General features: G+C 38.6%; 1 protein-coding gene across 13 annotated transcripts in view; it reads left to right on the forward strand.

The window, feature by feature from the left end:
* LOC129578431 (ankyrin repeat and KH domain-containing protein mask) overlaps nucleotides 1-20,387 on the forward strand; it is a 24,718-nt gene extending 4,331 nt beyond the window's left edge. Inside the window, exons 2-32 of one of the 13 annotated variants that reach the window (XM_055466973.1) lie at nucleotides 589-627; nucleotides 6,635-6,716; nucleotides 6,793-6,876; nucleotides 6,969-7,228; nucleotides 7,531-7,830; nucleotides 8,108-8,522; nucleotides 8,815-9,339; nucleotides 9,438-9,541; nucleotides 9,823-9,863; nucleotides 9,963-10,129; nucleotides 10,214-10,538; nucleotides 10,624-10,906; nucleotides 11,011-11,122; nucleotides 11,203-11,603; nucleotides 11,666-11,792; nucleotides 11,891-12,115; nucleotides 12,214-12,384; nucleotides 12,468-12,682; nucleotides 12,802-12,889; nucleotides 12,963-13,105; nucleotides 13,196-13,363; nucleotides 13,470-13,571; nucleotides 13,644-14,057; nucleotides 14,206-16,845; nucleotides 17,032-18,375; nucleotides 18,472-18,649; nucleotides 18,744-19,247; nucleotides 19,379-19,426; nucleotides 19,515-19,606; nucleotides 19,731-19,853; nucleotides 19,950-20,387. In XM_055466973.1, coding sequence (XP_055322948.1) covers nucleotides 589-627; nucleotides 6,635-6,716; nucleotides 6,793-6,876; nucleotides 6,969-7,228; nucleotides 7,531-7,830; nucleotides 8,108-8,522; nucleotides 8,815-9,339; nucleotides 9,438-9,541; nucleotides 9,823-9,863; nucleotides 9,963-10,129; nucleotides 10,214-10,538; nucleotides 10,624-10,906; nucleotides 11,011-11,122; nucleotides 11,203-11,603; nucleotides 11,666-11,792; nucleotides 11,891-12,115; nucleotides 12,214-12,384; nucleotides 12,468-12,682; nucleotides 12,802-12,889; nucleotides 12,963-13,105; nucleotides 13,196-13,363; nucleotides 13,470-13,571; nucleotides 13,644-14,057; nucleotides 14,206-16,845; nucleotides 17,032-18,375; nucleotides 18,472-18,649; nucleotides 18,744-19,247; nucleotides 19,379-19,426; nucleotides 19,515-19,606; nucleotides 19,731-19,853; nucleotides 19,950-19,979 — 9,750 coding nt within the window. In that variant the 3' untranslated portion in view covers nucleotides 19,980-20,387. Of the gene's footprint in view, nucleotides 1-588; nucleotides 628-6,634; nucleotides 6,717-6,792; nucleotides 6,877-6,968; nucleotides 7,229-7,530; nucleotides 7,831-8,107; nucleotides 8,523-8,814; nucleotides 9,340-9,437; nucleotides 9,542-9,822; nucleotides 10,130-10,213; nucleotides 10,539-10,623; nucleotides 10,907-11,010; nucleotides 11,123-11,202; nucleotides 11,604-11,665; nucleotides 11,793-11,890; nucleotides 12,116-12,213; nucleotides 12,385-12,467; nucleotides 12,683-12,801; nucleotides 12,890-12,962; nucleotides 13,106-13,195; nucleotides 13,364-13,469; nucleotides 13,572-13,643; nucleotides 14,058-14,205; nucleotides 16,846-17,031; nucleotides 18,376-18,471; nucleotides 18,650-18,743; nucleotides 19,248-19,378; nucleotides 19,427-19,514; nucleotides 19,607-19,730; nucleotides 19,854-19,949 lie in introns of all 13 variants that reach the window. The other 12 variants (XM_055466974.1, XM_055466961.1, XM_055466962.1 and 9 more) reach the window with 12 other exon arrangements.
* The last annotated feature ends 776 nt before the right edge of the window (nucleotides 20,388-21,163 follow it).

The raw sequence follows: 21,163 nt of genomic DNA on the forward strand, positions 1-21,163 counted from the left end.
GAGAGAGAGAGAGAGAGAGAGAGAGAGAGAGAGAGAGAGAGAGAGAGCATGTTATAATACACCGTTATATTGTTCGTTATGGTAGCTCCAGCCCTTTTGTATGCATACACATATTGAGTGATGATTCAAATGAAACAGCGAAAAAAAAACAACAAAAACGCCAATTGCAAATGCAGAATGCAATTCGGAATATGAAATCGTCGAATGAATTACATACAAATGTGAGAATTATAAAACGTTTGCGGATTATCCATGAGAGAAAGATAGATAAATAGAGTTGTGTTGGGGTCTTATTTTCTATAGTTGATATTGATCTACTTAAAATTCTAAGGAAACCACTACAATTGATCGAACGATTTGTCGATTCGGATGAAATGAAACTCAAGTCGGTATGGCACGCGAATTGGGACGAATAGAGAGAATTACAATCGAGTTTCCACAACACGAAGACAGGATTCAATCAAGAAATAAAAGAATACAAACAAACAAGAAAAAAAATTAACCAAAGAGTAACACCAAGAAAACAACAACAAAAAACAGTGGCTTCTTATCATTAAAATCTTGTGGTCCTTCTTCTAATTTTTGTAGATTCTTCTAGCATGGTTGTGCCTTAGACCAGACTTATTGGTAAGTTCTCTCTGTCTCTGTCTGTCTCTTTTCTCTCACAACTCATTCAATTCACACCATATTCCCATCATCAATCTGCTAAACAAAACCAAATAAAAAAAACCAAACTTCCAACTTTCTATGGTTTTTTGAACAAGTTTGTTTGTTGTGTGTTTGCGTGCTATTTTTTTTCTACTTCGGTAGCACAAACGCTTTGCTTTGTGCAGTGCGCACTTTCTGCTGCTATCCAAAAAAATAATAACAAACAGCAATAACCATAACTAAAACACAAAAAAACGAAAATGTCGATATAGTAATAATAATGAAGAAAAAAAAACAACAGCAACAACAAAAACCCTTCCCGTTGTGCACATCAAATCGGGCCTAATCCATGAAATCATCCAATGTTTGCGCTTCACCTCTAACAATGTAACGTTTAAAACATAGAAGAAAAAAACTGCAACCGCGCGATGCTATCACTCTCTGTCCATTTGATATATTGTTTATTTAATATGGCTCTTCGTGTGTCTTTTGTGTGTCGAGTCGTGAATTTGCAATTGTACATCCGTGTGTGAACGCATTTCCTTCATTTGTGTGCGCTGCTTTTTTATGCTTGTTTTTTTTGTTGTTGTTGTTGTTTCAAATGAATATTTTAATTTTATTGCATTTGCTGTGTGTGGCTCTGAGTTTGTGTTGTTTTTTTTCATTCATTTTGATCTCCAGCGGCTTGTAGACTAACTCTATTGAAGTGCGACAATTTATTGACACATCGCGCCGCTGATGTGTATGCGTATCAAAGTTTCTTTTTTTTAAAGACCACTTTGCTTCTTCTTCTTCTTTAACATATTCGAGTTGAATTTTTTGCATTCATGCATTACATATTTTGCGTTGCGGCGGTTATTATAGTTGTCGGTATGCACATAAAATACGAAAAAAACCAACATCAACGAGAAGAAGTGTGTTCGTACACACATATTAACCCTTTTTTCGGTGTAAATTTAACAGCAAAACTAGAAATTTTTACCGCGGCAATTCATTCATTCATCATGACCGATCCGAAGCTCTCTGTATGCCTGCTTATATCTAATGATTAGTTGTGTGATTTTCTCTCTCGCTCTCTTTCTCTTCTCTTCACTCTTCTCTCTGCTCGTTACTAATACTTCTTTATCTTTTTCCTTTGCTGCGGCTACTGCTGCTGTAGTACAATAACACCGCGAAATATGTAATAGTAATATTGGTTTCTTTAAGAATGTATGAAGTGAAATGTCGCTGGTAATGTGTGTTTGGATATGAAGCATTTATGAATTTTGATGTGTGCAAAATGTAATCGCAGGCTATTTAGATTGGTGTGAGCAAATAAGAGATTCGTGTACGTGAATATTTTCGTATGCTATGTGGTGGCTGCTGCCAGACGGAAGACAGATGCATATCGAAAAATACCGTACACATGAGAACCGATGTAATTCGATGACTAACGAAAAAGACCTTTCTATTTGTAAAACCGAATTCAGAGAGCGAGAGCGAGAGAGAGAGAGAGAGAGATAGAGAGAGAGCGAGAGAGAGAGAGACAGAGTTAAAAACATAATGTGTATATACGTATACAGTGGAACCTCGGAAATTAGAAGATCCAGAAATTAGAATTCCTCCGAAATTAGAAGAGAATTCTCCGCTCCATTGCTGCTTCTGAAATTAGAAGATTGTCTTCTAATTTCAGAGGTACTTTTTTAAATGCTTATTTTATGCAATGCAGCTATTGTATCGAACGAAAAATATTTTAAATGGAACAAAGTATCGATTGGAATTTCTTGAATTGAATCACTATTTGTGGTTTTTTTCGAAAATTTTGAGCCTCAGCTTCAAAATCTCGAAACAAAACATATTAATGTGAATTCTATTTGAAAGTGAAAATTTTTAGGAACATTTCATCGTTAAAATATACAATCATGGTTGATTTGAAGCAAATTGAACTCAAAATCTTCTGGAAATATGTTCGATTTTCGTCCAAAAATGAACAAATTTAGTTTTTTGGATTCGGATTGCTCCAAATTTACTTTATATTCGTTTTTTTATGGAAAAAAATACATCTCCATAGCTTTTATAATCTTTCATCTCGAAATAAATGAATTGTTTTGTCTGATAATTCTTCTAATTTAATTGGAATATTATTGAAAAGAATTATTAAGGCAGAGTATCAAAAATATTGGAATCTTGTTAAAAGTATGTTTCAAAGTTATATTTTTATTTGGGAATTTCGTTCTGGTGTTACTGTAGTGTCATTTTGTTCATTTGACTGTAAAATTAATGCAAAAAAATTTGCCTCCGAAATTAGAAGAATTCAGAAATTAGAAGTACCCGAAGTACAAACACCTTCTAATTTCCGAGGTTCCACTGTATTCGAATTTGCAAGCACTACAAATAAATAAGATTTATTAATAATGAGCATGAATTGTCGGAGATTTGTGTGTGCGTCCGTGCATTAATTTCATTTCATGACCCATAAATATTATAAATTTGATGTTTGAGGCGACCAAATTAGATATAGAGGACTTAAAATGTGCTGCACATTGTTTTTATTTTGTGGTTGCTTTGTACTCGGAATGATAATTATTATGAATGATGAAAATGTTGTGATGATGTTCGGTACGCATTCGTGTGCAATGAGAGCAAGTTGCAGATTTTTCTTTTCATTATTTCTTATTTGCATTTGACCATATTACTTTTTTTTCTCTCATTCCGTTTAATGTCAGCATATCCTTTCGAAATGAGAGCTCCGATTTTGTTGCATTGAGCATCGAATCGAACGAACACTGATCCAAGCATGAAGCAAAAAAATGGTTTGAATGAACGACCGCAGGACGAGCAACGCAAAAAAGTATTATAAACAAAATGAAGAGAGAACAAAAAAGAAGTAGCGACTCAAAGCGAATGAACAATCGGCATTGGCCACCACTCGATATGAATGGAATCGCATTAAACACACATTAATGACATCATGTGCAAACGTAACTGCATGAAGTTTCATTTTCTCTCTCACTCTCTCTCGACCGCTTGCGCTTCAATCAAATCATATTTTATGCGCGCAGGATACACATATGCACATAGCACAGTGGCAATTTTTTTTCTGCTTCTTTTAAATAGTTTATTTTTTTTTATCGTATCGTCGTATGTGGAATGCAACTAAGGTACGATTGTGCACACAGGCAAAGGTCAAAGTCCATTATCAACATAAAAGAGGCCTGGTTTGCTGCTTTCATTTTTTTATACATCAGACTCTATAGTTCATACAGCAACCGAAATAAAAAGAAAAAATATATAATGAAGAATGCAAAACAATATCGTACGCATACACTAACATTTGGTGACCGCCTGGCAAGAGCCAATTACGACAACAGCGACGACGAGAAAAAAAAAACTAATTAAGACTTTTATCATAAGAAATACATTGCATTTCACGGCATACAATGAAACTAGGAGCGCTCGGAGAGCTGCACACCGAAAAAAATATAGCTCACTGTCAACAACATCTCCTCTTACACACACATATACACACTCTTGAATCAATAAGGACAAAAATAAAGAGTATATTGTGTATGACGAAGCACTTATCGATTGAACGATTGAATGTTTCTCATGTTAATTATAAATAGTGAATTTTTTTCGCTCGCTCTCTCTCTCTCTCTCCAATTCTGCGTCTGTCATGACTCAAAATGATTTATTTTGTTGCGTGCGTTTTAGGCGAATAATTTACACACCAAGAGAACCACCGAAAAAAAAGAAATAATAGAAAAGAAAGAGAGAATGGGCAGATTTCATGCAAACGCATTAAACCGCAAGGTGTTTCATACATGTCCGAATTAAGACATAGAGGAGTGAGAGATAAAGAGTGTTGGAGCCAATTTTCTTTACGTTTCAAACATTCATGTGCTAGAAGAACACAAACATATGCTATCACATATCACATCGAAAATGAGAAAGAGCTCGGCAGCATGTTGACATTATAGAATGATTTATATTTCGATGCAATTTCGCAGGGAAAACCCCAAACAGACAGCCATCCATAACACGGGCTCAGCTAATTTTTGAGCACACTTTGGTTCACATATAAATTTGTGCAAAATGCACTAATGATGTATTATTATTAATTAATTTATTGAACGCCATTTTGAAATTTGATATTTCACGTGTTTCCTCTCTCTCTCTCTCTCTCGTTGCTCGCTCGGATTTTAGAACATATATGTAATATCTTAATATCTTTTCGTTTATGCACACCGTTTTGACCACGGCATTTTAGTACGTGCACACGCAAAAAAAGTAGGAAAGATTTTTACTTTTTTTTCTGTTATTTTGCGTTCGCATCTTTCGCTCGATCGTTCAATTCGCACAATTCGACGTGGTGTTGTTGTTTTCTTCTCTCCTCTCTCCGCTTTTCATCGATATGTCTTTATTAACAGTTGCGGCCATTAATGCGTGTTCAATACACGATGATTTATTTATACGTGTGCATTATCTGTAGAGATATGCACGTTAAAGGTGCTATAGGTGTTAAATGTTCCATATTTAGTTCATTTCACGTAAAATTACATTGTACGTACATAAAGGGTTGTATATAGTGTATATGCACACTTTGCTTGCATCGTGTGTATGCACTTTTTTTTTCTTTTTTAAATGCTTTGTGTGTTGTACTTACCCGTCATCAGTAGTTGTTGTCTAATACACGAAAAATCATGTGGAAAATTTGAAATCAAAGTTAGTGAATGCGAATTGCGTGATAGAGTAGAGTAATAAATAGATGAAGGGGAAAAAATAGGCAAAGCCGATATCGATTCATAGAAATTGCGTTTATTTTTTCTTTCATCTACATAAATTCAGTCTCTCTAGCTGAAGACCGAAATCAACTTACTAATTTTGTTGTTGTTCGTACCTTTTGTAGTTATTGCGGTTGGAATATCTAGCGATGTTTCATGTATAGATGAAAAGAGAGAAAGAGAGGAGATCAATTCGCTATTTTCGATAGGCATCGATGTTAAAGACATGACTCGTAACATTCGCAACATGAACAACGGTTGATATTCCGTTAACATTTTAACAACGGCAATCACAATAATTTTTGTTCAAATTGAAATTTTCAGCACTCGATAGATTCTTCTCGCGCGCACATACACAAACACAAACACACACATATATATCTCGAATGGTGCCATTAGTCAGGCATGTTTTCGTGTCTATGAGCTCGCTTGATGTGGCCCCAAAATGCTTCTAATCTTAATTGCAGTTTTGTTCTTGGTAATTCGTTTTTCGGTTTGTTGTTTGGCATATGGATATGTTTGATACGTTTACAACGTGACCTTTTCAGGCAGCAGCCACTCATTTGGAATTGACAGGGCGAAAAATAAGAATGCTTGAGGCAATGCTTTTAAACCGTTTGACGCATTGTTCGTTTGGTCAGCGAATCACTCGAAAATCGACAAATAATCTCTAATTAAGAAAACAAAATTGTTTGACTGTGTTTACATGTGTGTGTGTGTGTATGTGTATATGATATGGGCTCGTATGTGTGAAAGGTGCAGAAAGAGATGAGGCGAGTGTAATTAACCATGTTTGATGACAACAGTAACAACAACAGAAAATGAATGCAACAGTTGTTTGGTTGATGATTTTTGCAGTCACTTAATGCATCCGATTAATTGTTCAACTGTAACCCGATTCTTGTTGTGTGTGTGTGTTTGGCGAATGAAAAAAAGGTTTGATCCGCTGGTTATGAATCAGTTTAATTTTTGTGTGTGCTTGTACCGATTCCAAACCAATCTGAACAAAGTAATTGATTTCCGCAAACGATTTTGTAACCACAGTTTCAATATATAATTTCGATTGTGTTTTGATTTCTTTTGAATTTACTTTCTCTAATCAATGATGAAATTAATCCGATAGATTAACATTCAGGTACCATTTCGTTCGACCTTTTTTACTCATTACATAATAGAAAAAAATGCGTCTAATAAATGTTTGTATTTGCATTGATTGTTTACAGGGAGATTTGGATGAAGAGATTCCAGAATCGTGTTCGTCGTCAGATGATGACCTAGAGCTTGATGAAACAAATTTAGGCGAAGGTTTGTTCATTGCAAATAACTTGATGACTTCGTTTGTGTCATGTTTAATTCAAATATCGATTGCATTCTATTTTAGAAGAAGAATCGGAAGAGGAGGATGAGGATGGAGATGATGAGGGGCGAACAGATGACGACGACGAAGACTGTGAGGAAGACGAAGGTATTGTTATTTTTGTTCAATTTCAATTCGAAATATATCTGAGAAATTGTTCTTGTCGAAATAATTTGATTGTTTTTCATGATTTTTTTTAGAAAATGATACTGTTCCTGTTTTACGGAGTGCTAGTCTAGCCCTAACCGATGCTGCCGAAGAGCTGAATCGAATGCGAACAGACACAAATCGAGATCGAAATCTGCTGTCGCGAACGTTGATTGCAGCCTGTGCAGATAATGATGTAAACACCGTCCGCAGACTTTTAGGCGATGGAACGAATACAATTAATGAAGGCACCGACGACGGTGAATCATTATTATCGTTAGCATGTTCAGCCGGTTACTATGAATTAGCACAAGTGAGTTAATTGTTGCAGTAAAAATCGTCAAGCGCCACAACGCACAATTCCCTTCCTACATTCACATTTGTGTGTGGTTCCATATGGGTATTGCAACTACCATAAAATATATGTATTTCATCAAGTTTATCAAGCTCTTTCCAAGTTTATGCATAGTGTTGAACTTTTGTTCAAGCTCTACCATCGAAATGTACAGTAAAATAATTTACGGGCACGTAAGATGGCGTTTTTTCTGTTCAAAAAAGTTGCAATATCCCTTTGTGTGGTTCATTTATTTAATTCATGAATATTTTCTGCGATAGGTTTTACTTGCGATGCAAGCGCAAGTGGAAGATCGAGGCCAAAAGAATGATTGTACACCTCTGATGGAAGCAGCTTCGGCGGGACATGTAGAAATTATCAAACTTCTAATATCGCATAATGCAGATGTAAACGCTCAATCGTCGACCGGTAACACGCCTCTTATGTATGCCTGTGCAGCTGGCCACATAGAAGCGGTCAAAGAACTTCTGGCCGCCGGTGCAAACATCGAAGATCACAATGAAAACGGCCATACACCTCTTATGGAAGCGGCATCAGCCGGTCATGTGGAAGTTGCCAAAGTAAGTAGTGACAAAATACGTCCATAAAAACACTTGAATTGCTCATTAAAAACACTGCTTAATATGATTAGACCCGAGATATGAATCCGAAATAAACTGTTGAGTTGTTATTTGCCATTTCAAATGGTTAAACCTGAATTCCGGTTTATTTTGTCGATTATGACCCTTTTTGATCTTATCTGATTTTAGTTTTTTTCCTTATTATTTGCCGCATCATCCATCTAAATTTATCATGCGCAAAAATAATACAATGCGAGTGTCTCTCTTATGATTTCAGATCTTGTTAGAACACGGTGCTGGTATCAATACGCATTCAAATGAATTTAAAGAAAGTGCACTTACATTAGCGTGTTACAAAGGCCATCTGGACATGGTACGATTTCTGTTAGAAGCTGGCGCAGATCAAGAACACAAGACCGATGAAATGCATACCGCACTGATGGAGGCATCGATGGATGGACACGTTGAAGTGGCAAGACTCCTTTTGGATTCGGGTGCACAAGTCAACATGCCAACCGATTCATTTGAATCTCCACTCACCTTAGCCGCTTGCGGCGGACACGTTGATTTGGCTATGTTGCTGCTCGAACGTGGCGCCAATATCGAAGAGGTGAACGATGAAGGTTACACACCATTGATGGAGGCATCGCGTGAAGGTCACGAAGAAATGGCTGCATTACTACTGTCGCAGGGTATGATTGAGTTTCCTATGCCAAGTGATTTTCCTTTTAACTAAATAACAATTCATCAATTGTACCTTGTTATTATCATCAGCATCACTGACCGACCACCATTGCATCATTTTTTATTTCGTGATGAAATGTGTGTGTGTCACAGAAGAAAGAAACATGCTTTTATCTGGGCTTTTCTTTGTCAGATTCGATAATAGTTCTACTTATTCCATGCTTTTTAAAAATTATAATTGTGGTGGTTTTCATTTCAATGTTGACCGATTTCTTGTTTCATTGTTTCCATAAATTACAGGTGCCAATATTAACGCCCAAACCGAAGAAACCCAAGAAACTGCTCTGACATTAGCCTGTTGTGGTGGTTTCCTTGAAGTAGCTGATTATTTATTGAAAAATGGAGCCGATTTGGAGATTGGAGCTTCAACACCGCTGATGGAAGCGGCGCAAGAAGGCCACATTGAATTAGTTCGATTTCTTCTGGAGAGCACCGCCAATGTCCACGCACAAACACCAACCGGTGACACAGCGTTAACGTATGCTTGCGAAAATGGTCATACCGATGTTGCCGAAGTTTTACTTATGTATGGTGCCGAATTAGAACACGAATCGGAAGGCGGCCGAACACCACTCATGAAGGCCTGTCGAGCCGGTCACATTTGCACCATTAAATTTCTTATCAATAAGGGAGCGGATGTCAACAAACAATCGACCAGCAATGATCATACACCTTTATCGTTAGCCTGTGCCGGTGGACACCAAGCCGTTGTTGAATTATTACTTAAAAGTGGCGCCGATCCATTTCATAAGCTTAAAGATAACTGTGAGTAATTTTTTGTTACCGTCACATATTTGAACTTCAAACTTACTGAATGGTTTGTTCATTTTCTCTCTCTCTCTCTCTCTTTCGTTTCATTACAGCTACGATGCTAATCGAAGCGTCGAAGGGTGGTCATATTGGAGTAGTTCAGCTGTTGCTCGATTATCCAAACTGGATGTACCAGCAGCAGCAGCCACCACAAGAGGTAAAAATACAACCGAATCGTTGTGATCTCTTTATTTAGAACCAAAACAGGAATCATATTCATCTGCATTTGGAAAATTCATATTCACCTTCATTTTAACCATATTTCAACCAGCTATTGAGATCGCTTGTATACATTTGTACAGTTCATGCGGATATATTAACACTGCCGTTGAAAATTTTTACCATTAATTTTACCCCAGAATGAAATGGAAAGTTTTAATTTTTCCAGATTCAACAAGTTTCCTAATGATAGCTCAATTTACCTCTTTTCTTCCACAGCAGGTGCCGCCACAAGTTCAACAGCAGGTTCAACAGCAGGTTCAACAGCAGGTACAACAACAACAGCAGGTTCAACAACAACAGCAGCAGGTTCAACAACAACAACAACAACAACTACTACTACAACAACAACAACAACAACAACAACAACAGCAGCAGCAACAACAACAACAACAGCAGCAGCAGCAGCAACAACAGCAACAGCAGCAGCAGCAGCAGCAACAACAGCAACAGCAGCAACAACAACAACAGCAGCAAATCCAACAGCCTGCAATTCAACAACCTTTGCCCGAAATTCAACTTCCAGGTAAAAATCGATTCGATTGCAAATCATTCGTATTAATACATTCCACGATCATCACTTTAACCTTCTACTTTTTCCCATTTTTAGCGCAAGTCTTTCCAGATGCTGGGTTACAAGAAGTACCCGAAGCCGTCAGAGTTACTAATCAGCAAATCTTTCAACATCAAGTTACGCCAACCGACGCAACATTACCGAATTCATTGCAAAATATCCTATTGAATTCGAATGTAAAAAATACGCCGATGGAAGATTCAATATTGGCGAATATGCGTTTCCTTCGTAATCAAGGGTTTAAGGATGGATTGGCATTGGGCTTAGCTAGATTTGGTCTTGTGAATAATAACAATAACACAAGCCAAAATAATAACATCAATGCGACCGATACGATCATAACAGCTGGTGCAATGTCAAGGTAAATAACAATCGAAATGAATTAAATGAAACCAATTTATTCGCCTGAAATATTCATGAACGAACATTCGGTTCTGTAATTGTAGTGATCCACCGATGCATTCGCAACCAATTAGCTTGCCTGTCGCAACTCCGGTTGTGAATACGGCGCCGCATACCAACAATGTCAAGCAAAAGAGTTTACTTCGCAAGAATCGCCAAACGCCAGCACCTTTCGAATTGAATGTCCCGACGCCAATCGATCCAACGCAACAAAATCGATTGCAACAATTTGGCGAAGATCTATCGAAAACATTTGGGTCTGTGACCGCACCCTTAGTCACCGATAAAAACGTGATGAAACCGAATTTCCTGGAAGAATTTAAACTGGTAAGTAATCATGGCACATTTCTGTTATTTTGCTGTGTTCCAGCACATTTCGGTGTTTTGAAAATTCTTTGGAAATCAATCAATTATCTTGTCTCTTTCATCAGCTCGATCCAACAAAGCAGAAAACACCGTTCAAAATCTCAGATGGGGAGAGTGCTACACCGACTTTCATACCAACGAGCTATGCTTTGGATTTGAATCTGACGCCAACGAATGGTAAATTTAATTGCAGTTTTCACTTGGAGATGATGTTTTTGACCACAAATTCTTATTTTCTATCTCACCCAATTTTACAGTTACTCCAACAACAGCCAACACGAGTTCATCGAATATTACCCCTTATTTGTTGCCAAATACGAGCATTACAACGGTTACGTCTTCTCCAATCGCTCCATCTGAGGTGTCGCCAACCACTGCAATTAGTGACCGACCAAAAGTGAAATCTGTATCGAAAAAGGACAGTAAAAATAATCGAAAAGCTGTAGCATCATCCATTTCGGCAATCCAACCCAATCCAGCGTTTATGAAAACAGAACAATCGAAAATCACTCCCGTTCTACAACCTACTGAACTTCAACAACAGCAACAGCAGCTACAACAGCACCAGCACCAGCACCAGCAACAACAACAACAACAACAACAACAACAACAACAGCTAAATCTCCAGGCACAACCAGCACCCATCGATATGCAGCAGGTAAGATGAAATGACAATTTACATAGGGAAAGACAATCGTTTACAACGTGGTTTTGTTCTAGTTCGCGGCTCAAGTACCAAATTTTCCATCGCAAAAGTTTGCACCGAAACTGACCATGGATCGACCAAAAATAACACCCGAAGCGCTTTCTAAGAGCGCTGTCGGTGAAACAATAACACCGCCATCTAGTAAGTATAAACACTTAAAGAAAAGAAAGGCCACGAAGAGCAAAATGAAGCAAGGAATGAAGCGAAAAATATTAATTGTCTGACACTCCATTTAACAGGTGATCAGTTGCGAAGCAACATTGTGTCAGAAGACGATTCAGCCGAACAAATTGCACCGAATGAAAACATCCTCCAGTTGGTCGCGCAAATCCCGAACCATCCGTTGCAGAAATTTGCCCAGAAATTGTTGGTTGATCGACCAAAAGCATTATCGGAATCACATTCCAAAAATGCTTCAGACGATACAACGCCACCGAAAACCAATTCGCCTACCACATCGACGAGTAAGTATTTACAATGTTTGGATTTCCATATGCTAGATTGTGTAAAAATAATTAATGCCAATGATCAAAATCAATTTCCAACTTTCTGCGTCTCACAGCCCCAGATATCGCTGATATTTCGCGCATTTTCTTCGAAGTCATTCGATCCGAACTGAATGCCAATCAAATGCCGGAGTTTGTAATCCACGAAAAACCCTGTTCAACACACACAATTGCTGGAGACTCGGAATCCAAAACCAACTGTGAACAAGATTCTAATCAATCAAAAAGTAAGATTATTTCATCACAAATGCAACTTTGTCCTTTTATTTTAACGTCATCCCATTGACTAATCACTTTGATTTTGGCTCAGATTTCGGTGATCAGCAAGATGATTTGAGCATGTTTTCCGTTGAAGAGAGTGATAATAAGGACGCTTATCTGGATATAGACAGTCCGACAGATGTTTTCAATACCGATGCACTGCAACAGCGTACACGCGAAAATAACTGCAACTATGATTGGGCTGATGACATTGATGTGTTGAATGTTCTGCACAGCGTCAATGATTGGCCGGTAACGTTACAGGTATAATAGCACGAAATGAATACCTGATTATTTGCTAACTGAATTTTATCAACAACAACAAAAAAAACATTCGTGCTTTTCAAAATCAATTTAACTGATTGGCGATATTGAAATTACAGGAAGTGACCGCGAATTTCAATGAATACACCGAGTATGCGAACTACATTGGCTTGAATTCAGCCTGCAAAATGCGTTGGACTACAACCGGTAATAAAATAGACAATAAAATGACGATTTAAGAAAGTTGATTGACCATTTTGAAAATGCATTTTTTTTCTAGCCCCAACCGGCAAAGCGACTCCAATTGATGAGCAACAGCAGCAATTAGACCATCAGCAAATGTGTCAGATCGAACAACAACTGCACCAGCAATTACAACAGCAATTTTGCGTTGAACAATTCCAATTGCTCAGTCAACTTCAGGTAAATCCACATTTAATTTTCATTTTGGGAAACAATTGCGATGTCAACTCAACTCAAACAAACTATATTTGGTTATTGTGCGTTCTTCAGAATCAGCAACAAGATCAAATACCGTTGGTTCCACCGCCATTAGTCGATATGCAAAAGCAACCGAAACTGGATTTGCAATCGATTCAGCCACAATTTCAAGCGCCCACCTCACCAACAACGACGCAACCAATTGCGGAATCGATCGGCGAACCAGAACAAACCAATTTCGTAAGTTTATGCACTGAATTTGAATTCAATGAATTTTCAATGTGAACATTTCGATGTGAGCTATTTAAACGGACATTTTAATTTTGATGAATTAATTTTTTTTTAGCAAACTTCACAATCGCTTCAATTGCTGTTTCAATTGCCAAATGTTCAACAAACTGGAACTCAGTCACAATCACAAGCTGTGTTAACAACCATCAACCAACCTGTAAGTCATTTGAACCTGAAAAATCATATAAATCTGACGATAAAACACAATTTAATTTTCTGTCATCCGCAGAACCACTATCGATACGCAAGTGCAAATGTCATGAACCATGGAGTAATGCCACAAAATTTGGATCAACAAATTCAAGTGAAGCAGCCACAACTTCAGCCAAATCCATTGCCGCCGAATGCCCACTTTCAAGCGATTCAATCTCAAAATCCACGTCAGCAAGAGCAAGACACAACAGTTAATAATAATCAACAACCGCAAACGATTCAGTCGCAACCACAAAATAATATCTCCAATAATAATAGTAGCTTATGTACCAGTGCACAAGATCAAACCTGCGCAACGCCCGCATCTCACAAGACCAAAAAGGTCATGGAGAAATCACGACGAGAACGGAAGACAATAGCGCGTCAAGCATCTGCCCCAAACACAAACACAGCTATGCAACAGCTTGCAATCAACACTCAATCACCGTTGGTAAGACCGCACATTTCAATTACTATTATTATTGATCCATTCATTCATTCATTCATTTTCTTCTTTCTCCAAATTCACTTTCGCTCATTTTCAATTGATTCCGATGTGAATGCGGTCTAAATTTGTTTCGCTTCTGTTTTCGTTGCAGGCGGATAAAACGATCGATATTGATTCCGAAACAGATTCGAATCATGATACCGCTTTGACACTGGCCTGTGCGGGCGGTCATGAAGAATTAGTCGAACTGTTGCTGCAACGCGATGCAAATATTGAACACCGCGACAAAAAAGGTTTTACTCCGTTGATACTAGCTGCAACGGCTGGCCATGAGAAGGTAGTAAATATTCTGCTGAACAATGGCGCCGAGCTAGAAGCTCAATCGGAACGAACGAAGGATACTCCGTTGTCGTTAGCGTGTTCAGGTGGACGATATGAAGTCGTGGAGATCCTGCTCAGAGTTGGCGCAAATAAGGAACATCGAAATGTGTCCGACTACACGCCACTGAGTTTAGCTGCCAGCGGAGGTTATGTGAATATTATTCGATTGCTGTTGAACCATGGTGCCGAAATAAATTCACGTACCGGCAGCAAATTGGGCATTTCGCCTTTAATGCTTGCGGCAATGAATGGTCATACCGCTGCCGTTAAGCTCCTCCTTGATATGGGTTCCGATATTAATGCTCAAATCGAAACAAACCGTAACACCGCATTAACACTGGCCTGCTTCCAGGGCCGGCACGAAGTGGTGAGTTTATTGCTCGATCGAAAAGCGAATGTTGAACACAGAGCCAAAACCGGATTGACACCGCTAATGGAAGCCGCATCCGGCGGTTACATTGAAGTTGGTCGCGTATTGTTGGACAAGGGAGCCGATGTTAATGCAACGCCCGTTCCGTCGTCAAGAGATACCGCGCTCACAATAGCTGCGGACAAGGGTCACTTGAAATTCGTGGACCTTCTGCTGCAGCGAGGTGCGGCCGTTGAAGTGAAAAACAAGAAGGGAAATTCTCCGCTTTGGCTCGCCGCAAACGGTGGCCACCTCTCCGTTGTAAAAATCCTGAAGAATCATAACGCCGATATCGATTCACAAGATAATCGTCGCGTTTCATGTCTTATGGCTGCCTTCCGTAAAGGTCACACCAAAGTTGTCGAGTTCATGGTGAACCACGTTACTCAATTTCCATCCGATCAAGAGATGACCAGATATATTGCAACGGTGAGCGATAAAGAGCTCGCGGACAAATGCAAAGAATGCGTGAAAACCATTCGCGCTGCCAAAGAAGCCCAAGCCGTAAAGGCAAACAAAAATGCGTCTATCTTACTGGAAGAATTGGATATGGAAAAGAATCGTGAAGAGAATCGCAAGGCTGCGGCAGCCAGACGACGTGAACGAAAGAAGAAGAAGAAAATGGAAAAGAAAGAGGAGAAACGTAAACTAATGGAAGTTGAACAGGTGCCGGAGAAAGAGAGCTGCAGCAAAAAGAAGAATCAATCGTCGAACGACAGCAAAGAGGTGGTCAGTCCAGAGAAAGAAGAAACCGATTCAGGAATCGATGTACACAGTCAAGGATCATATTCCAGTGCTGATAACAAAAATAACAATGCCACAAACAAATCAAATGAAAATGCCAGCAGCAAAAGCAGTAGCAATAAGTCTGAAGTCGGTGCCGCAGACAACGTCATCAAGAAAAATCAAAAAGCAAATAAAAACAGCAATCAATCGAAGAAGAATAAAAGCCCGAACCGAACCCAAGAGTCTGATGAAGAGAAAGAAACGACCGCGGCTATGTCGACGACAACTGCAACAACAACAACAGCGTCGACGACGACAAAGCCATCCAAGCAAAATGATAGAAGCCACGCCACTGAGAGCAAAAGCCAATCAAGCAATGATACCAGTAGCGACACTTACAGCAGAAATAATAACCATCATCACAAAGAGAAAGATGCAAAACATCGAAATACCACGCAGAACGATTCCAACGAAAGGGAGACTGCAGCAAATGTGAGCAACAACAATAGCAGTAACAGTCGTGGATCGAAAGAAAAAGAACGTTCGAATAACAAATCAATCGAAAATCATACGGATGGCAACAAGAATGAGACGAGCGAAAAGAATGACATGCACTCGAAATTCAACTCACACGAACCAGTTGTGACGGCGTTACATCACAAAACCACCCGAAATGCAACTGCGCACCACAATGATGCTAGTGATGGTGAAGTGTCTTACTTTAATTCAACACGGAATAAGAACAACAAAACGACCACACAGCATGAGAGTGTGAGCAAAACGGCCACCACCAAATCGAGTGCCCAATTCAAACGAGAGGAAGGCTGGAAAGAAGTGAGCCGCAAGAGCTCAACTCAACAGCATCCCACAACAGATACGTCGGTGAAGAAAATTATCATACCAACGTATGCAATTTCACGTGTTATCGGACGGGCTGGTAGTAATATAAATGCTATTCGTGCTGCTACCGGTGCACATATCGAAGTTGAAAAACAGGGAAAATCGCAAAATGATCGCATGATCACAATTAAAGGTTCGACCGATGCCACTAAGCAAGCTTCCCTTCTGATTGGAGCTCTTGTCAAGGATCCAGAAGTGGATATTCTGCAAATGCTACCGAAAGTCAATAATAATGCCCGATCACTTCCGCCGTCGAATGTCGTTGAAAAGCCAATAATCACCACACAAACGGTGACAGCTACCGTGACAAGCACTGCAACTGGACCAAAAGTGTCTAAGCCAGTGTCCACCGTTGCCAGTTCGACAACTAGCACGGTAAGTTAAACTTTTGCAAAAATACGCCACTTTATTTCGAATATTCAGTCGAATAATCTAGGAAATGACGTTGGCATTTTGACTGACGAACCCCTACCATATTTTTCATTTTCCTTTTGTTCTTCGAATTTATCAAAGTCTTGAATTTCATTTAGAATGTTTACTAATCAAATTTTCCCCATACAGGTTCGAGCTCCTCACAGCGTCAATATAACCAGCGTAACGAGCAATATCACCAGCACTAATATTATTTGCAGCAGCAGTGGAAGCATTGGCAGCACCATTAGCAGCAAACCAGCAACGGTGACTCAAGTTCGTACTGTAACAAACACAAATCGCACTCCGATGCCGAATGATACAGCCGCATTCAAGAAAACTGAACCGTTTCCATCGACAAAAATTGCCACATTGACTATTGATCATAGTGGTTTGATGGCGTTGAAGAACACCATCAAGAATTCAACATCCGAAGCGTTCGGAACATTTGCAGCCAAAGTGGCATCCGATGTGAAACCAATTGTCGTTTCATCGGAAAGCATTCAAATTCATTCGTCTCCAAAACATGTAGTGGCCCCCAATCAACCGGCGCCATTCTCTTCGGCAAATGTGTTTACAAATGCAAGCAATGATAAAACGGTGAAAACCACCACATCGGTATCCAGCTACTCGAATACAATTGGTGATGTGGCCGTAACCTCAACTGTACCCAGTTCTATTGCCAATCGTCATGATAGAAACAGCGTGTACAGGGAGGTTCCATTGGTGGATAAGCCAATCGTTCCGCTTGAGTCCACTTCAATTATTCAAGCGGCCGCCTTGCAACAGCAGACCGACGCAAAAACGTTGCAAAGTCGCCAGAAAACCAGTGGTGTTCAGTTGCCTATCATACCAAATTCACAATCGCATGAATATTCATTGTTTGCCGGTGAATGGGAAAAGAAGTCCACGTTCAATGGCCGAACGGCTGAAAATTATCTCGAAAGTGACAGCCTTCCAAAGGCCGATGCATCCAAAGCGCCCGGTTATCGTGGTGCCAATCTCAATTCGCCCGTCAACTCGAAAACGTCAAAACTCGCCAAAACTGATGAAAAATCGGTAAAAGATTTAGATCAAAAATCCGACCAATCCTCACAAAAGAGCATAGACTTCAAGACCAACGAACCGGCCGATCAATTGGACTCGATTTCAAAGAGTGGTGGCAGCGTCGTGAAACTTGAAACGGATGATTTGCAACGAAGTGATAAACTCATCGAAAAAGATTCGGTCTTAGCAGATTTGGACAAGCCACAGATTGCACCGCATATTTCACCCATTGGTATAGCTCCAGCAAAGCTTCCACCGCCAATTGGTTCCCAATTGAATATTGCCACATCGCAATCAGTGATCAAACCAAACACATCAGTATATGGAAATACAGTGAGCGATTCATTTCCACAATCAATCATTCGACCGCCATCGATGCAAACCTTATCGGCCGCACAAGACATGTCTTCGTCACGGTCGTTATCTCAGTCTCAGCTGCGAATGATGGTGAGTTGGCGTTTATCCTTCTCTCTATCTGAAACAATATTTCTTGAAATGAAATCCTATCGTAAAAATACTTATAAAACTCACATGCTTCCACAGGTTCCAATGGATTCAATGAACATGGACACCAAATCGAATCAAAACTGTTACGATCCGCCGTATCGTAACATGAACTACTCCAATGTGGATGCAATGCAATCGTATCAACAGGGTTTGAATACGAATCAGATGTCAATGTCACGTTTGAATCCGCGTGCTTCTGTCTTCTCATCAATGGGTAAGTATATTCCGAAATGATTCTGCACAGAAAGTCGCTTGCAATTCCATTATAAATGCAGTATAATAATAAAACGTTTTATATTCAATCGCAGGAACAAATGTCGTCAAAAATAATCCGACGCAAGCGCCATACGGCCGCAACAATATGTTCTCACAAAATCCAAATCAATCGATAAACGCAAACTATAATCCGTATCAGAAGATGCCATTCACTAATCAGAACACTGGTAATGCGGCACCGTTTTACAATCGGGCACCGGGTCGGCCACAATCTCAACCGACCAGCAACAATGGTCGCATGTTCACCGAATTTGCGCATTCAAGTCATACATCACCGAATGACACATTTAATTTGGATCATGCAAACCTCGTGATGCCCATGAATTCAACATCATCGATGTCGCCCAATGGAAATAATAATTCACAAGTAGCCACCAACAACAAAAATGTACTGCAACCCGATGACAATCGACGCATGCCACGTCCAATCGGTACCGAACGAGCATCGTGGAAGCACAACGTTAACATCGGCGGATTGAACACCAATTTGGAAAATGTGGATAACATGAACCAACATTCACTGCCACCGTGGTTAGGTAAATACTTTACGACGACATTTTTTGTAGAGTACATTTTTAAGATGCAGAATTTATGGGAAATTTTCTATGTCATTATATATTATGAGTATTGCCATGAGATCCGTATTAATTTAAATATTTTCCAATAGCAGAACAGCCACCACCATCTCAACCATCGCAACCACATCTTTCGAATGGTAAACTATTCAACTATATTTGGACTATTATTTAAAACCCCATTTTGACGAATAAATTTATTAAATGTTTTTCTTTAAATAATTTTAGATCAACAACCACCCCAACACTGGATGCAGTATCCGCTTTCGGCTAGAAATCCCTATAACGACGACTTGCATCTTCAAGATCAGTTCAATCAAGTGAGTTTTTCGTTGCTGAATTTGTCTCAATTGACATTCAACGCTTTGTAATGTTCATATAAAATCCTTTCCTTGAAAATGAATTAAATTAAATGAAACTAAACTAAATTGATGTTGTTGACAGGTTCCCATGGATTATTACAATTCAATGTTACCACAGAATCAACCACCGATGATGCCATCGATGCACTATTCCCAAATGGCACAACCAGAAATCGGGCAAGACTTATGGGATCATGAAAAACATGTAAGTGTGTGCAAATAACAAATGAATTGGCTCAAACTAACGAAATTGTTTCGAAAAATAAATACTAAAAGTGAAACTACTGTTCAACTGTTACAGAATCAAGGATGGTCAAAATGGACAAACTAGCCAACTAGCTTCGTGAATTAGGTCTTTTTCATTGATTGTTGCAGCTTATCGACTTCAAGGCAAAACACACCAACTAAGAAACTAAACATAAACAAATACTGCTAAACCGCTCAGCAAAAAACGAAAGAACAACAGCATGAAAATTTACAAAAAAAAGTTTTATCAAATTTAGTGCCGTTTACATTTTTAAATAATATCAAATTATTATTAACTCTCATATTCCACCCAAAAAAGCATTCTTAGCTTAGAGTTTAATAGAAAAAAAAAATTACCTACAACAAGAAAAGAATGAAACAAACAAACAAACATTACAATTTATTACTTCATGTTTTGTTTTCACACAACATATACAAAAAGAAACAAAAATGAGATAAACAAATTAATAAAGCGAACAACACCCCCTCCCAAGCGATTAATTATTAATAGAAAAACAAACAACAACAAAGGAAAAACACAATCCAAATCGAATAACTTAATATCCAATTGAGCGTACACACGATTTCGAATCTAATTTCTAGTTCATGCGAATTAAATAATTGAAGAAAAAAAAAACAAAGCAACCCAATTTATTTTTTTCGATTGACAAATTTACGGACACACGACATAATATGGAAAGTGGCAAAGAGTATATAGGAAAACAATGACAGACGAATACGCAACAATCAACATCTCGCTAAATCGGAATATAAATATTGAAATCAAGATGCATAAATTCATGAACGTTACGGTATAAACAAAATAAAAATCACTGAATAAGAGAGCATATTTAAAACAAAAAAATGGATTATACACATTGCTGGCATACGCTGATGTTTACTTGTTACTATTCATTATTAATATTAATAATAATAATAATAATAATAATAAAGAACAGAATAAAAATTATGAGAATGCCGCTTAAGTCAGCACTCTGTGCAGTTATACAATTTGAAGGGGTATCAGAAGAAGGAAGGCTTTTGTTATATTTGAAACTCTTTAGTGAAAATCAATCTTCTTCTGCTTCTGAGCTCTTCATTTTCACATGATTATTTTTTTCTCCTTTTTTGGTCATATATGATATAAATGATTATTATACAATATTACTTATGTATAGAGATATCATTCGATTAAAATCAATAAAGATGCTACAGAAAACAATTCTTCCCCTTTTTCCGTTGCTTGTTTTCCTATTCTTCTTCTTTTTC

Source organism: Sitodiplosis mosellana, unplaced genomic scaffold (genome assembly GCF_009176505.1).
Source record: "Sitodiplosis mosellana isolate CC-2019 unplaced genomic scaffold, AAFC_SMos_1.0 Smas_scaffold_6226, whole genome shotgun sequence".
NCBI lineage: Eukaryota > Metazoa > Arthropoda > Insecta > Diptera > Cecidomyiidae > Sitodiplosis > Sitodiplosis mosellana.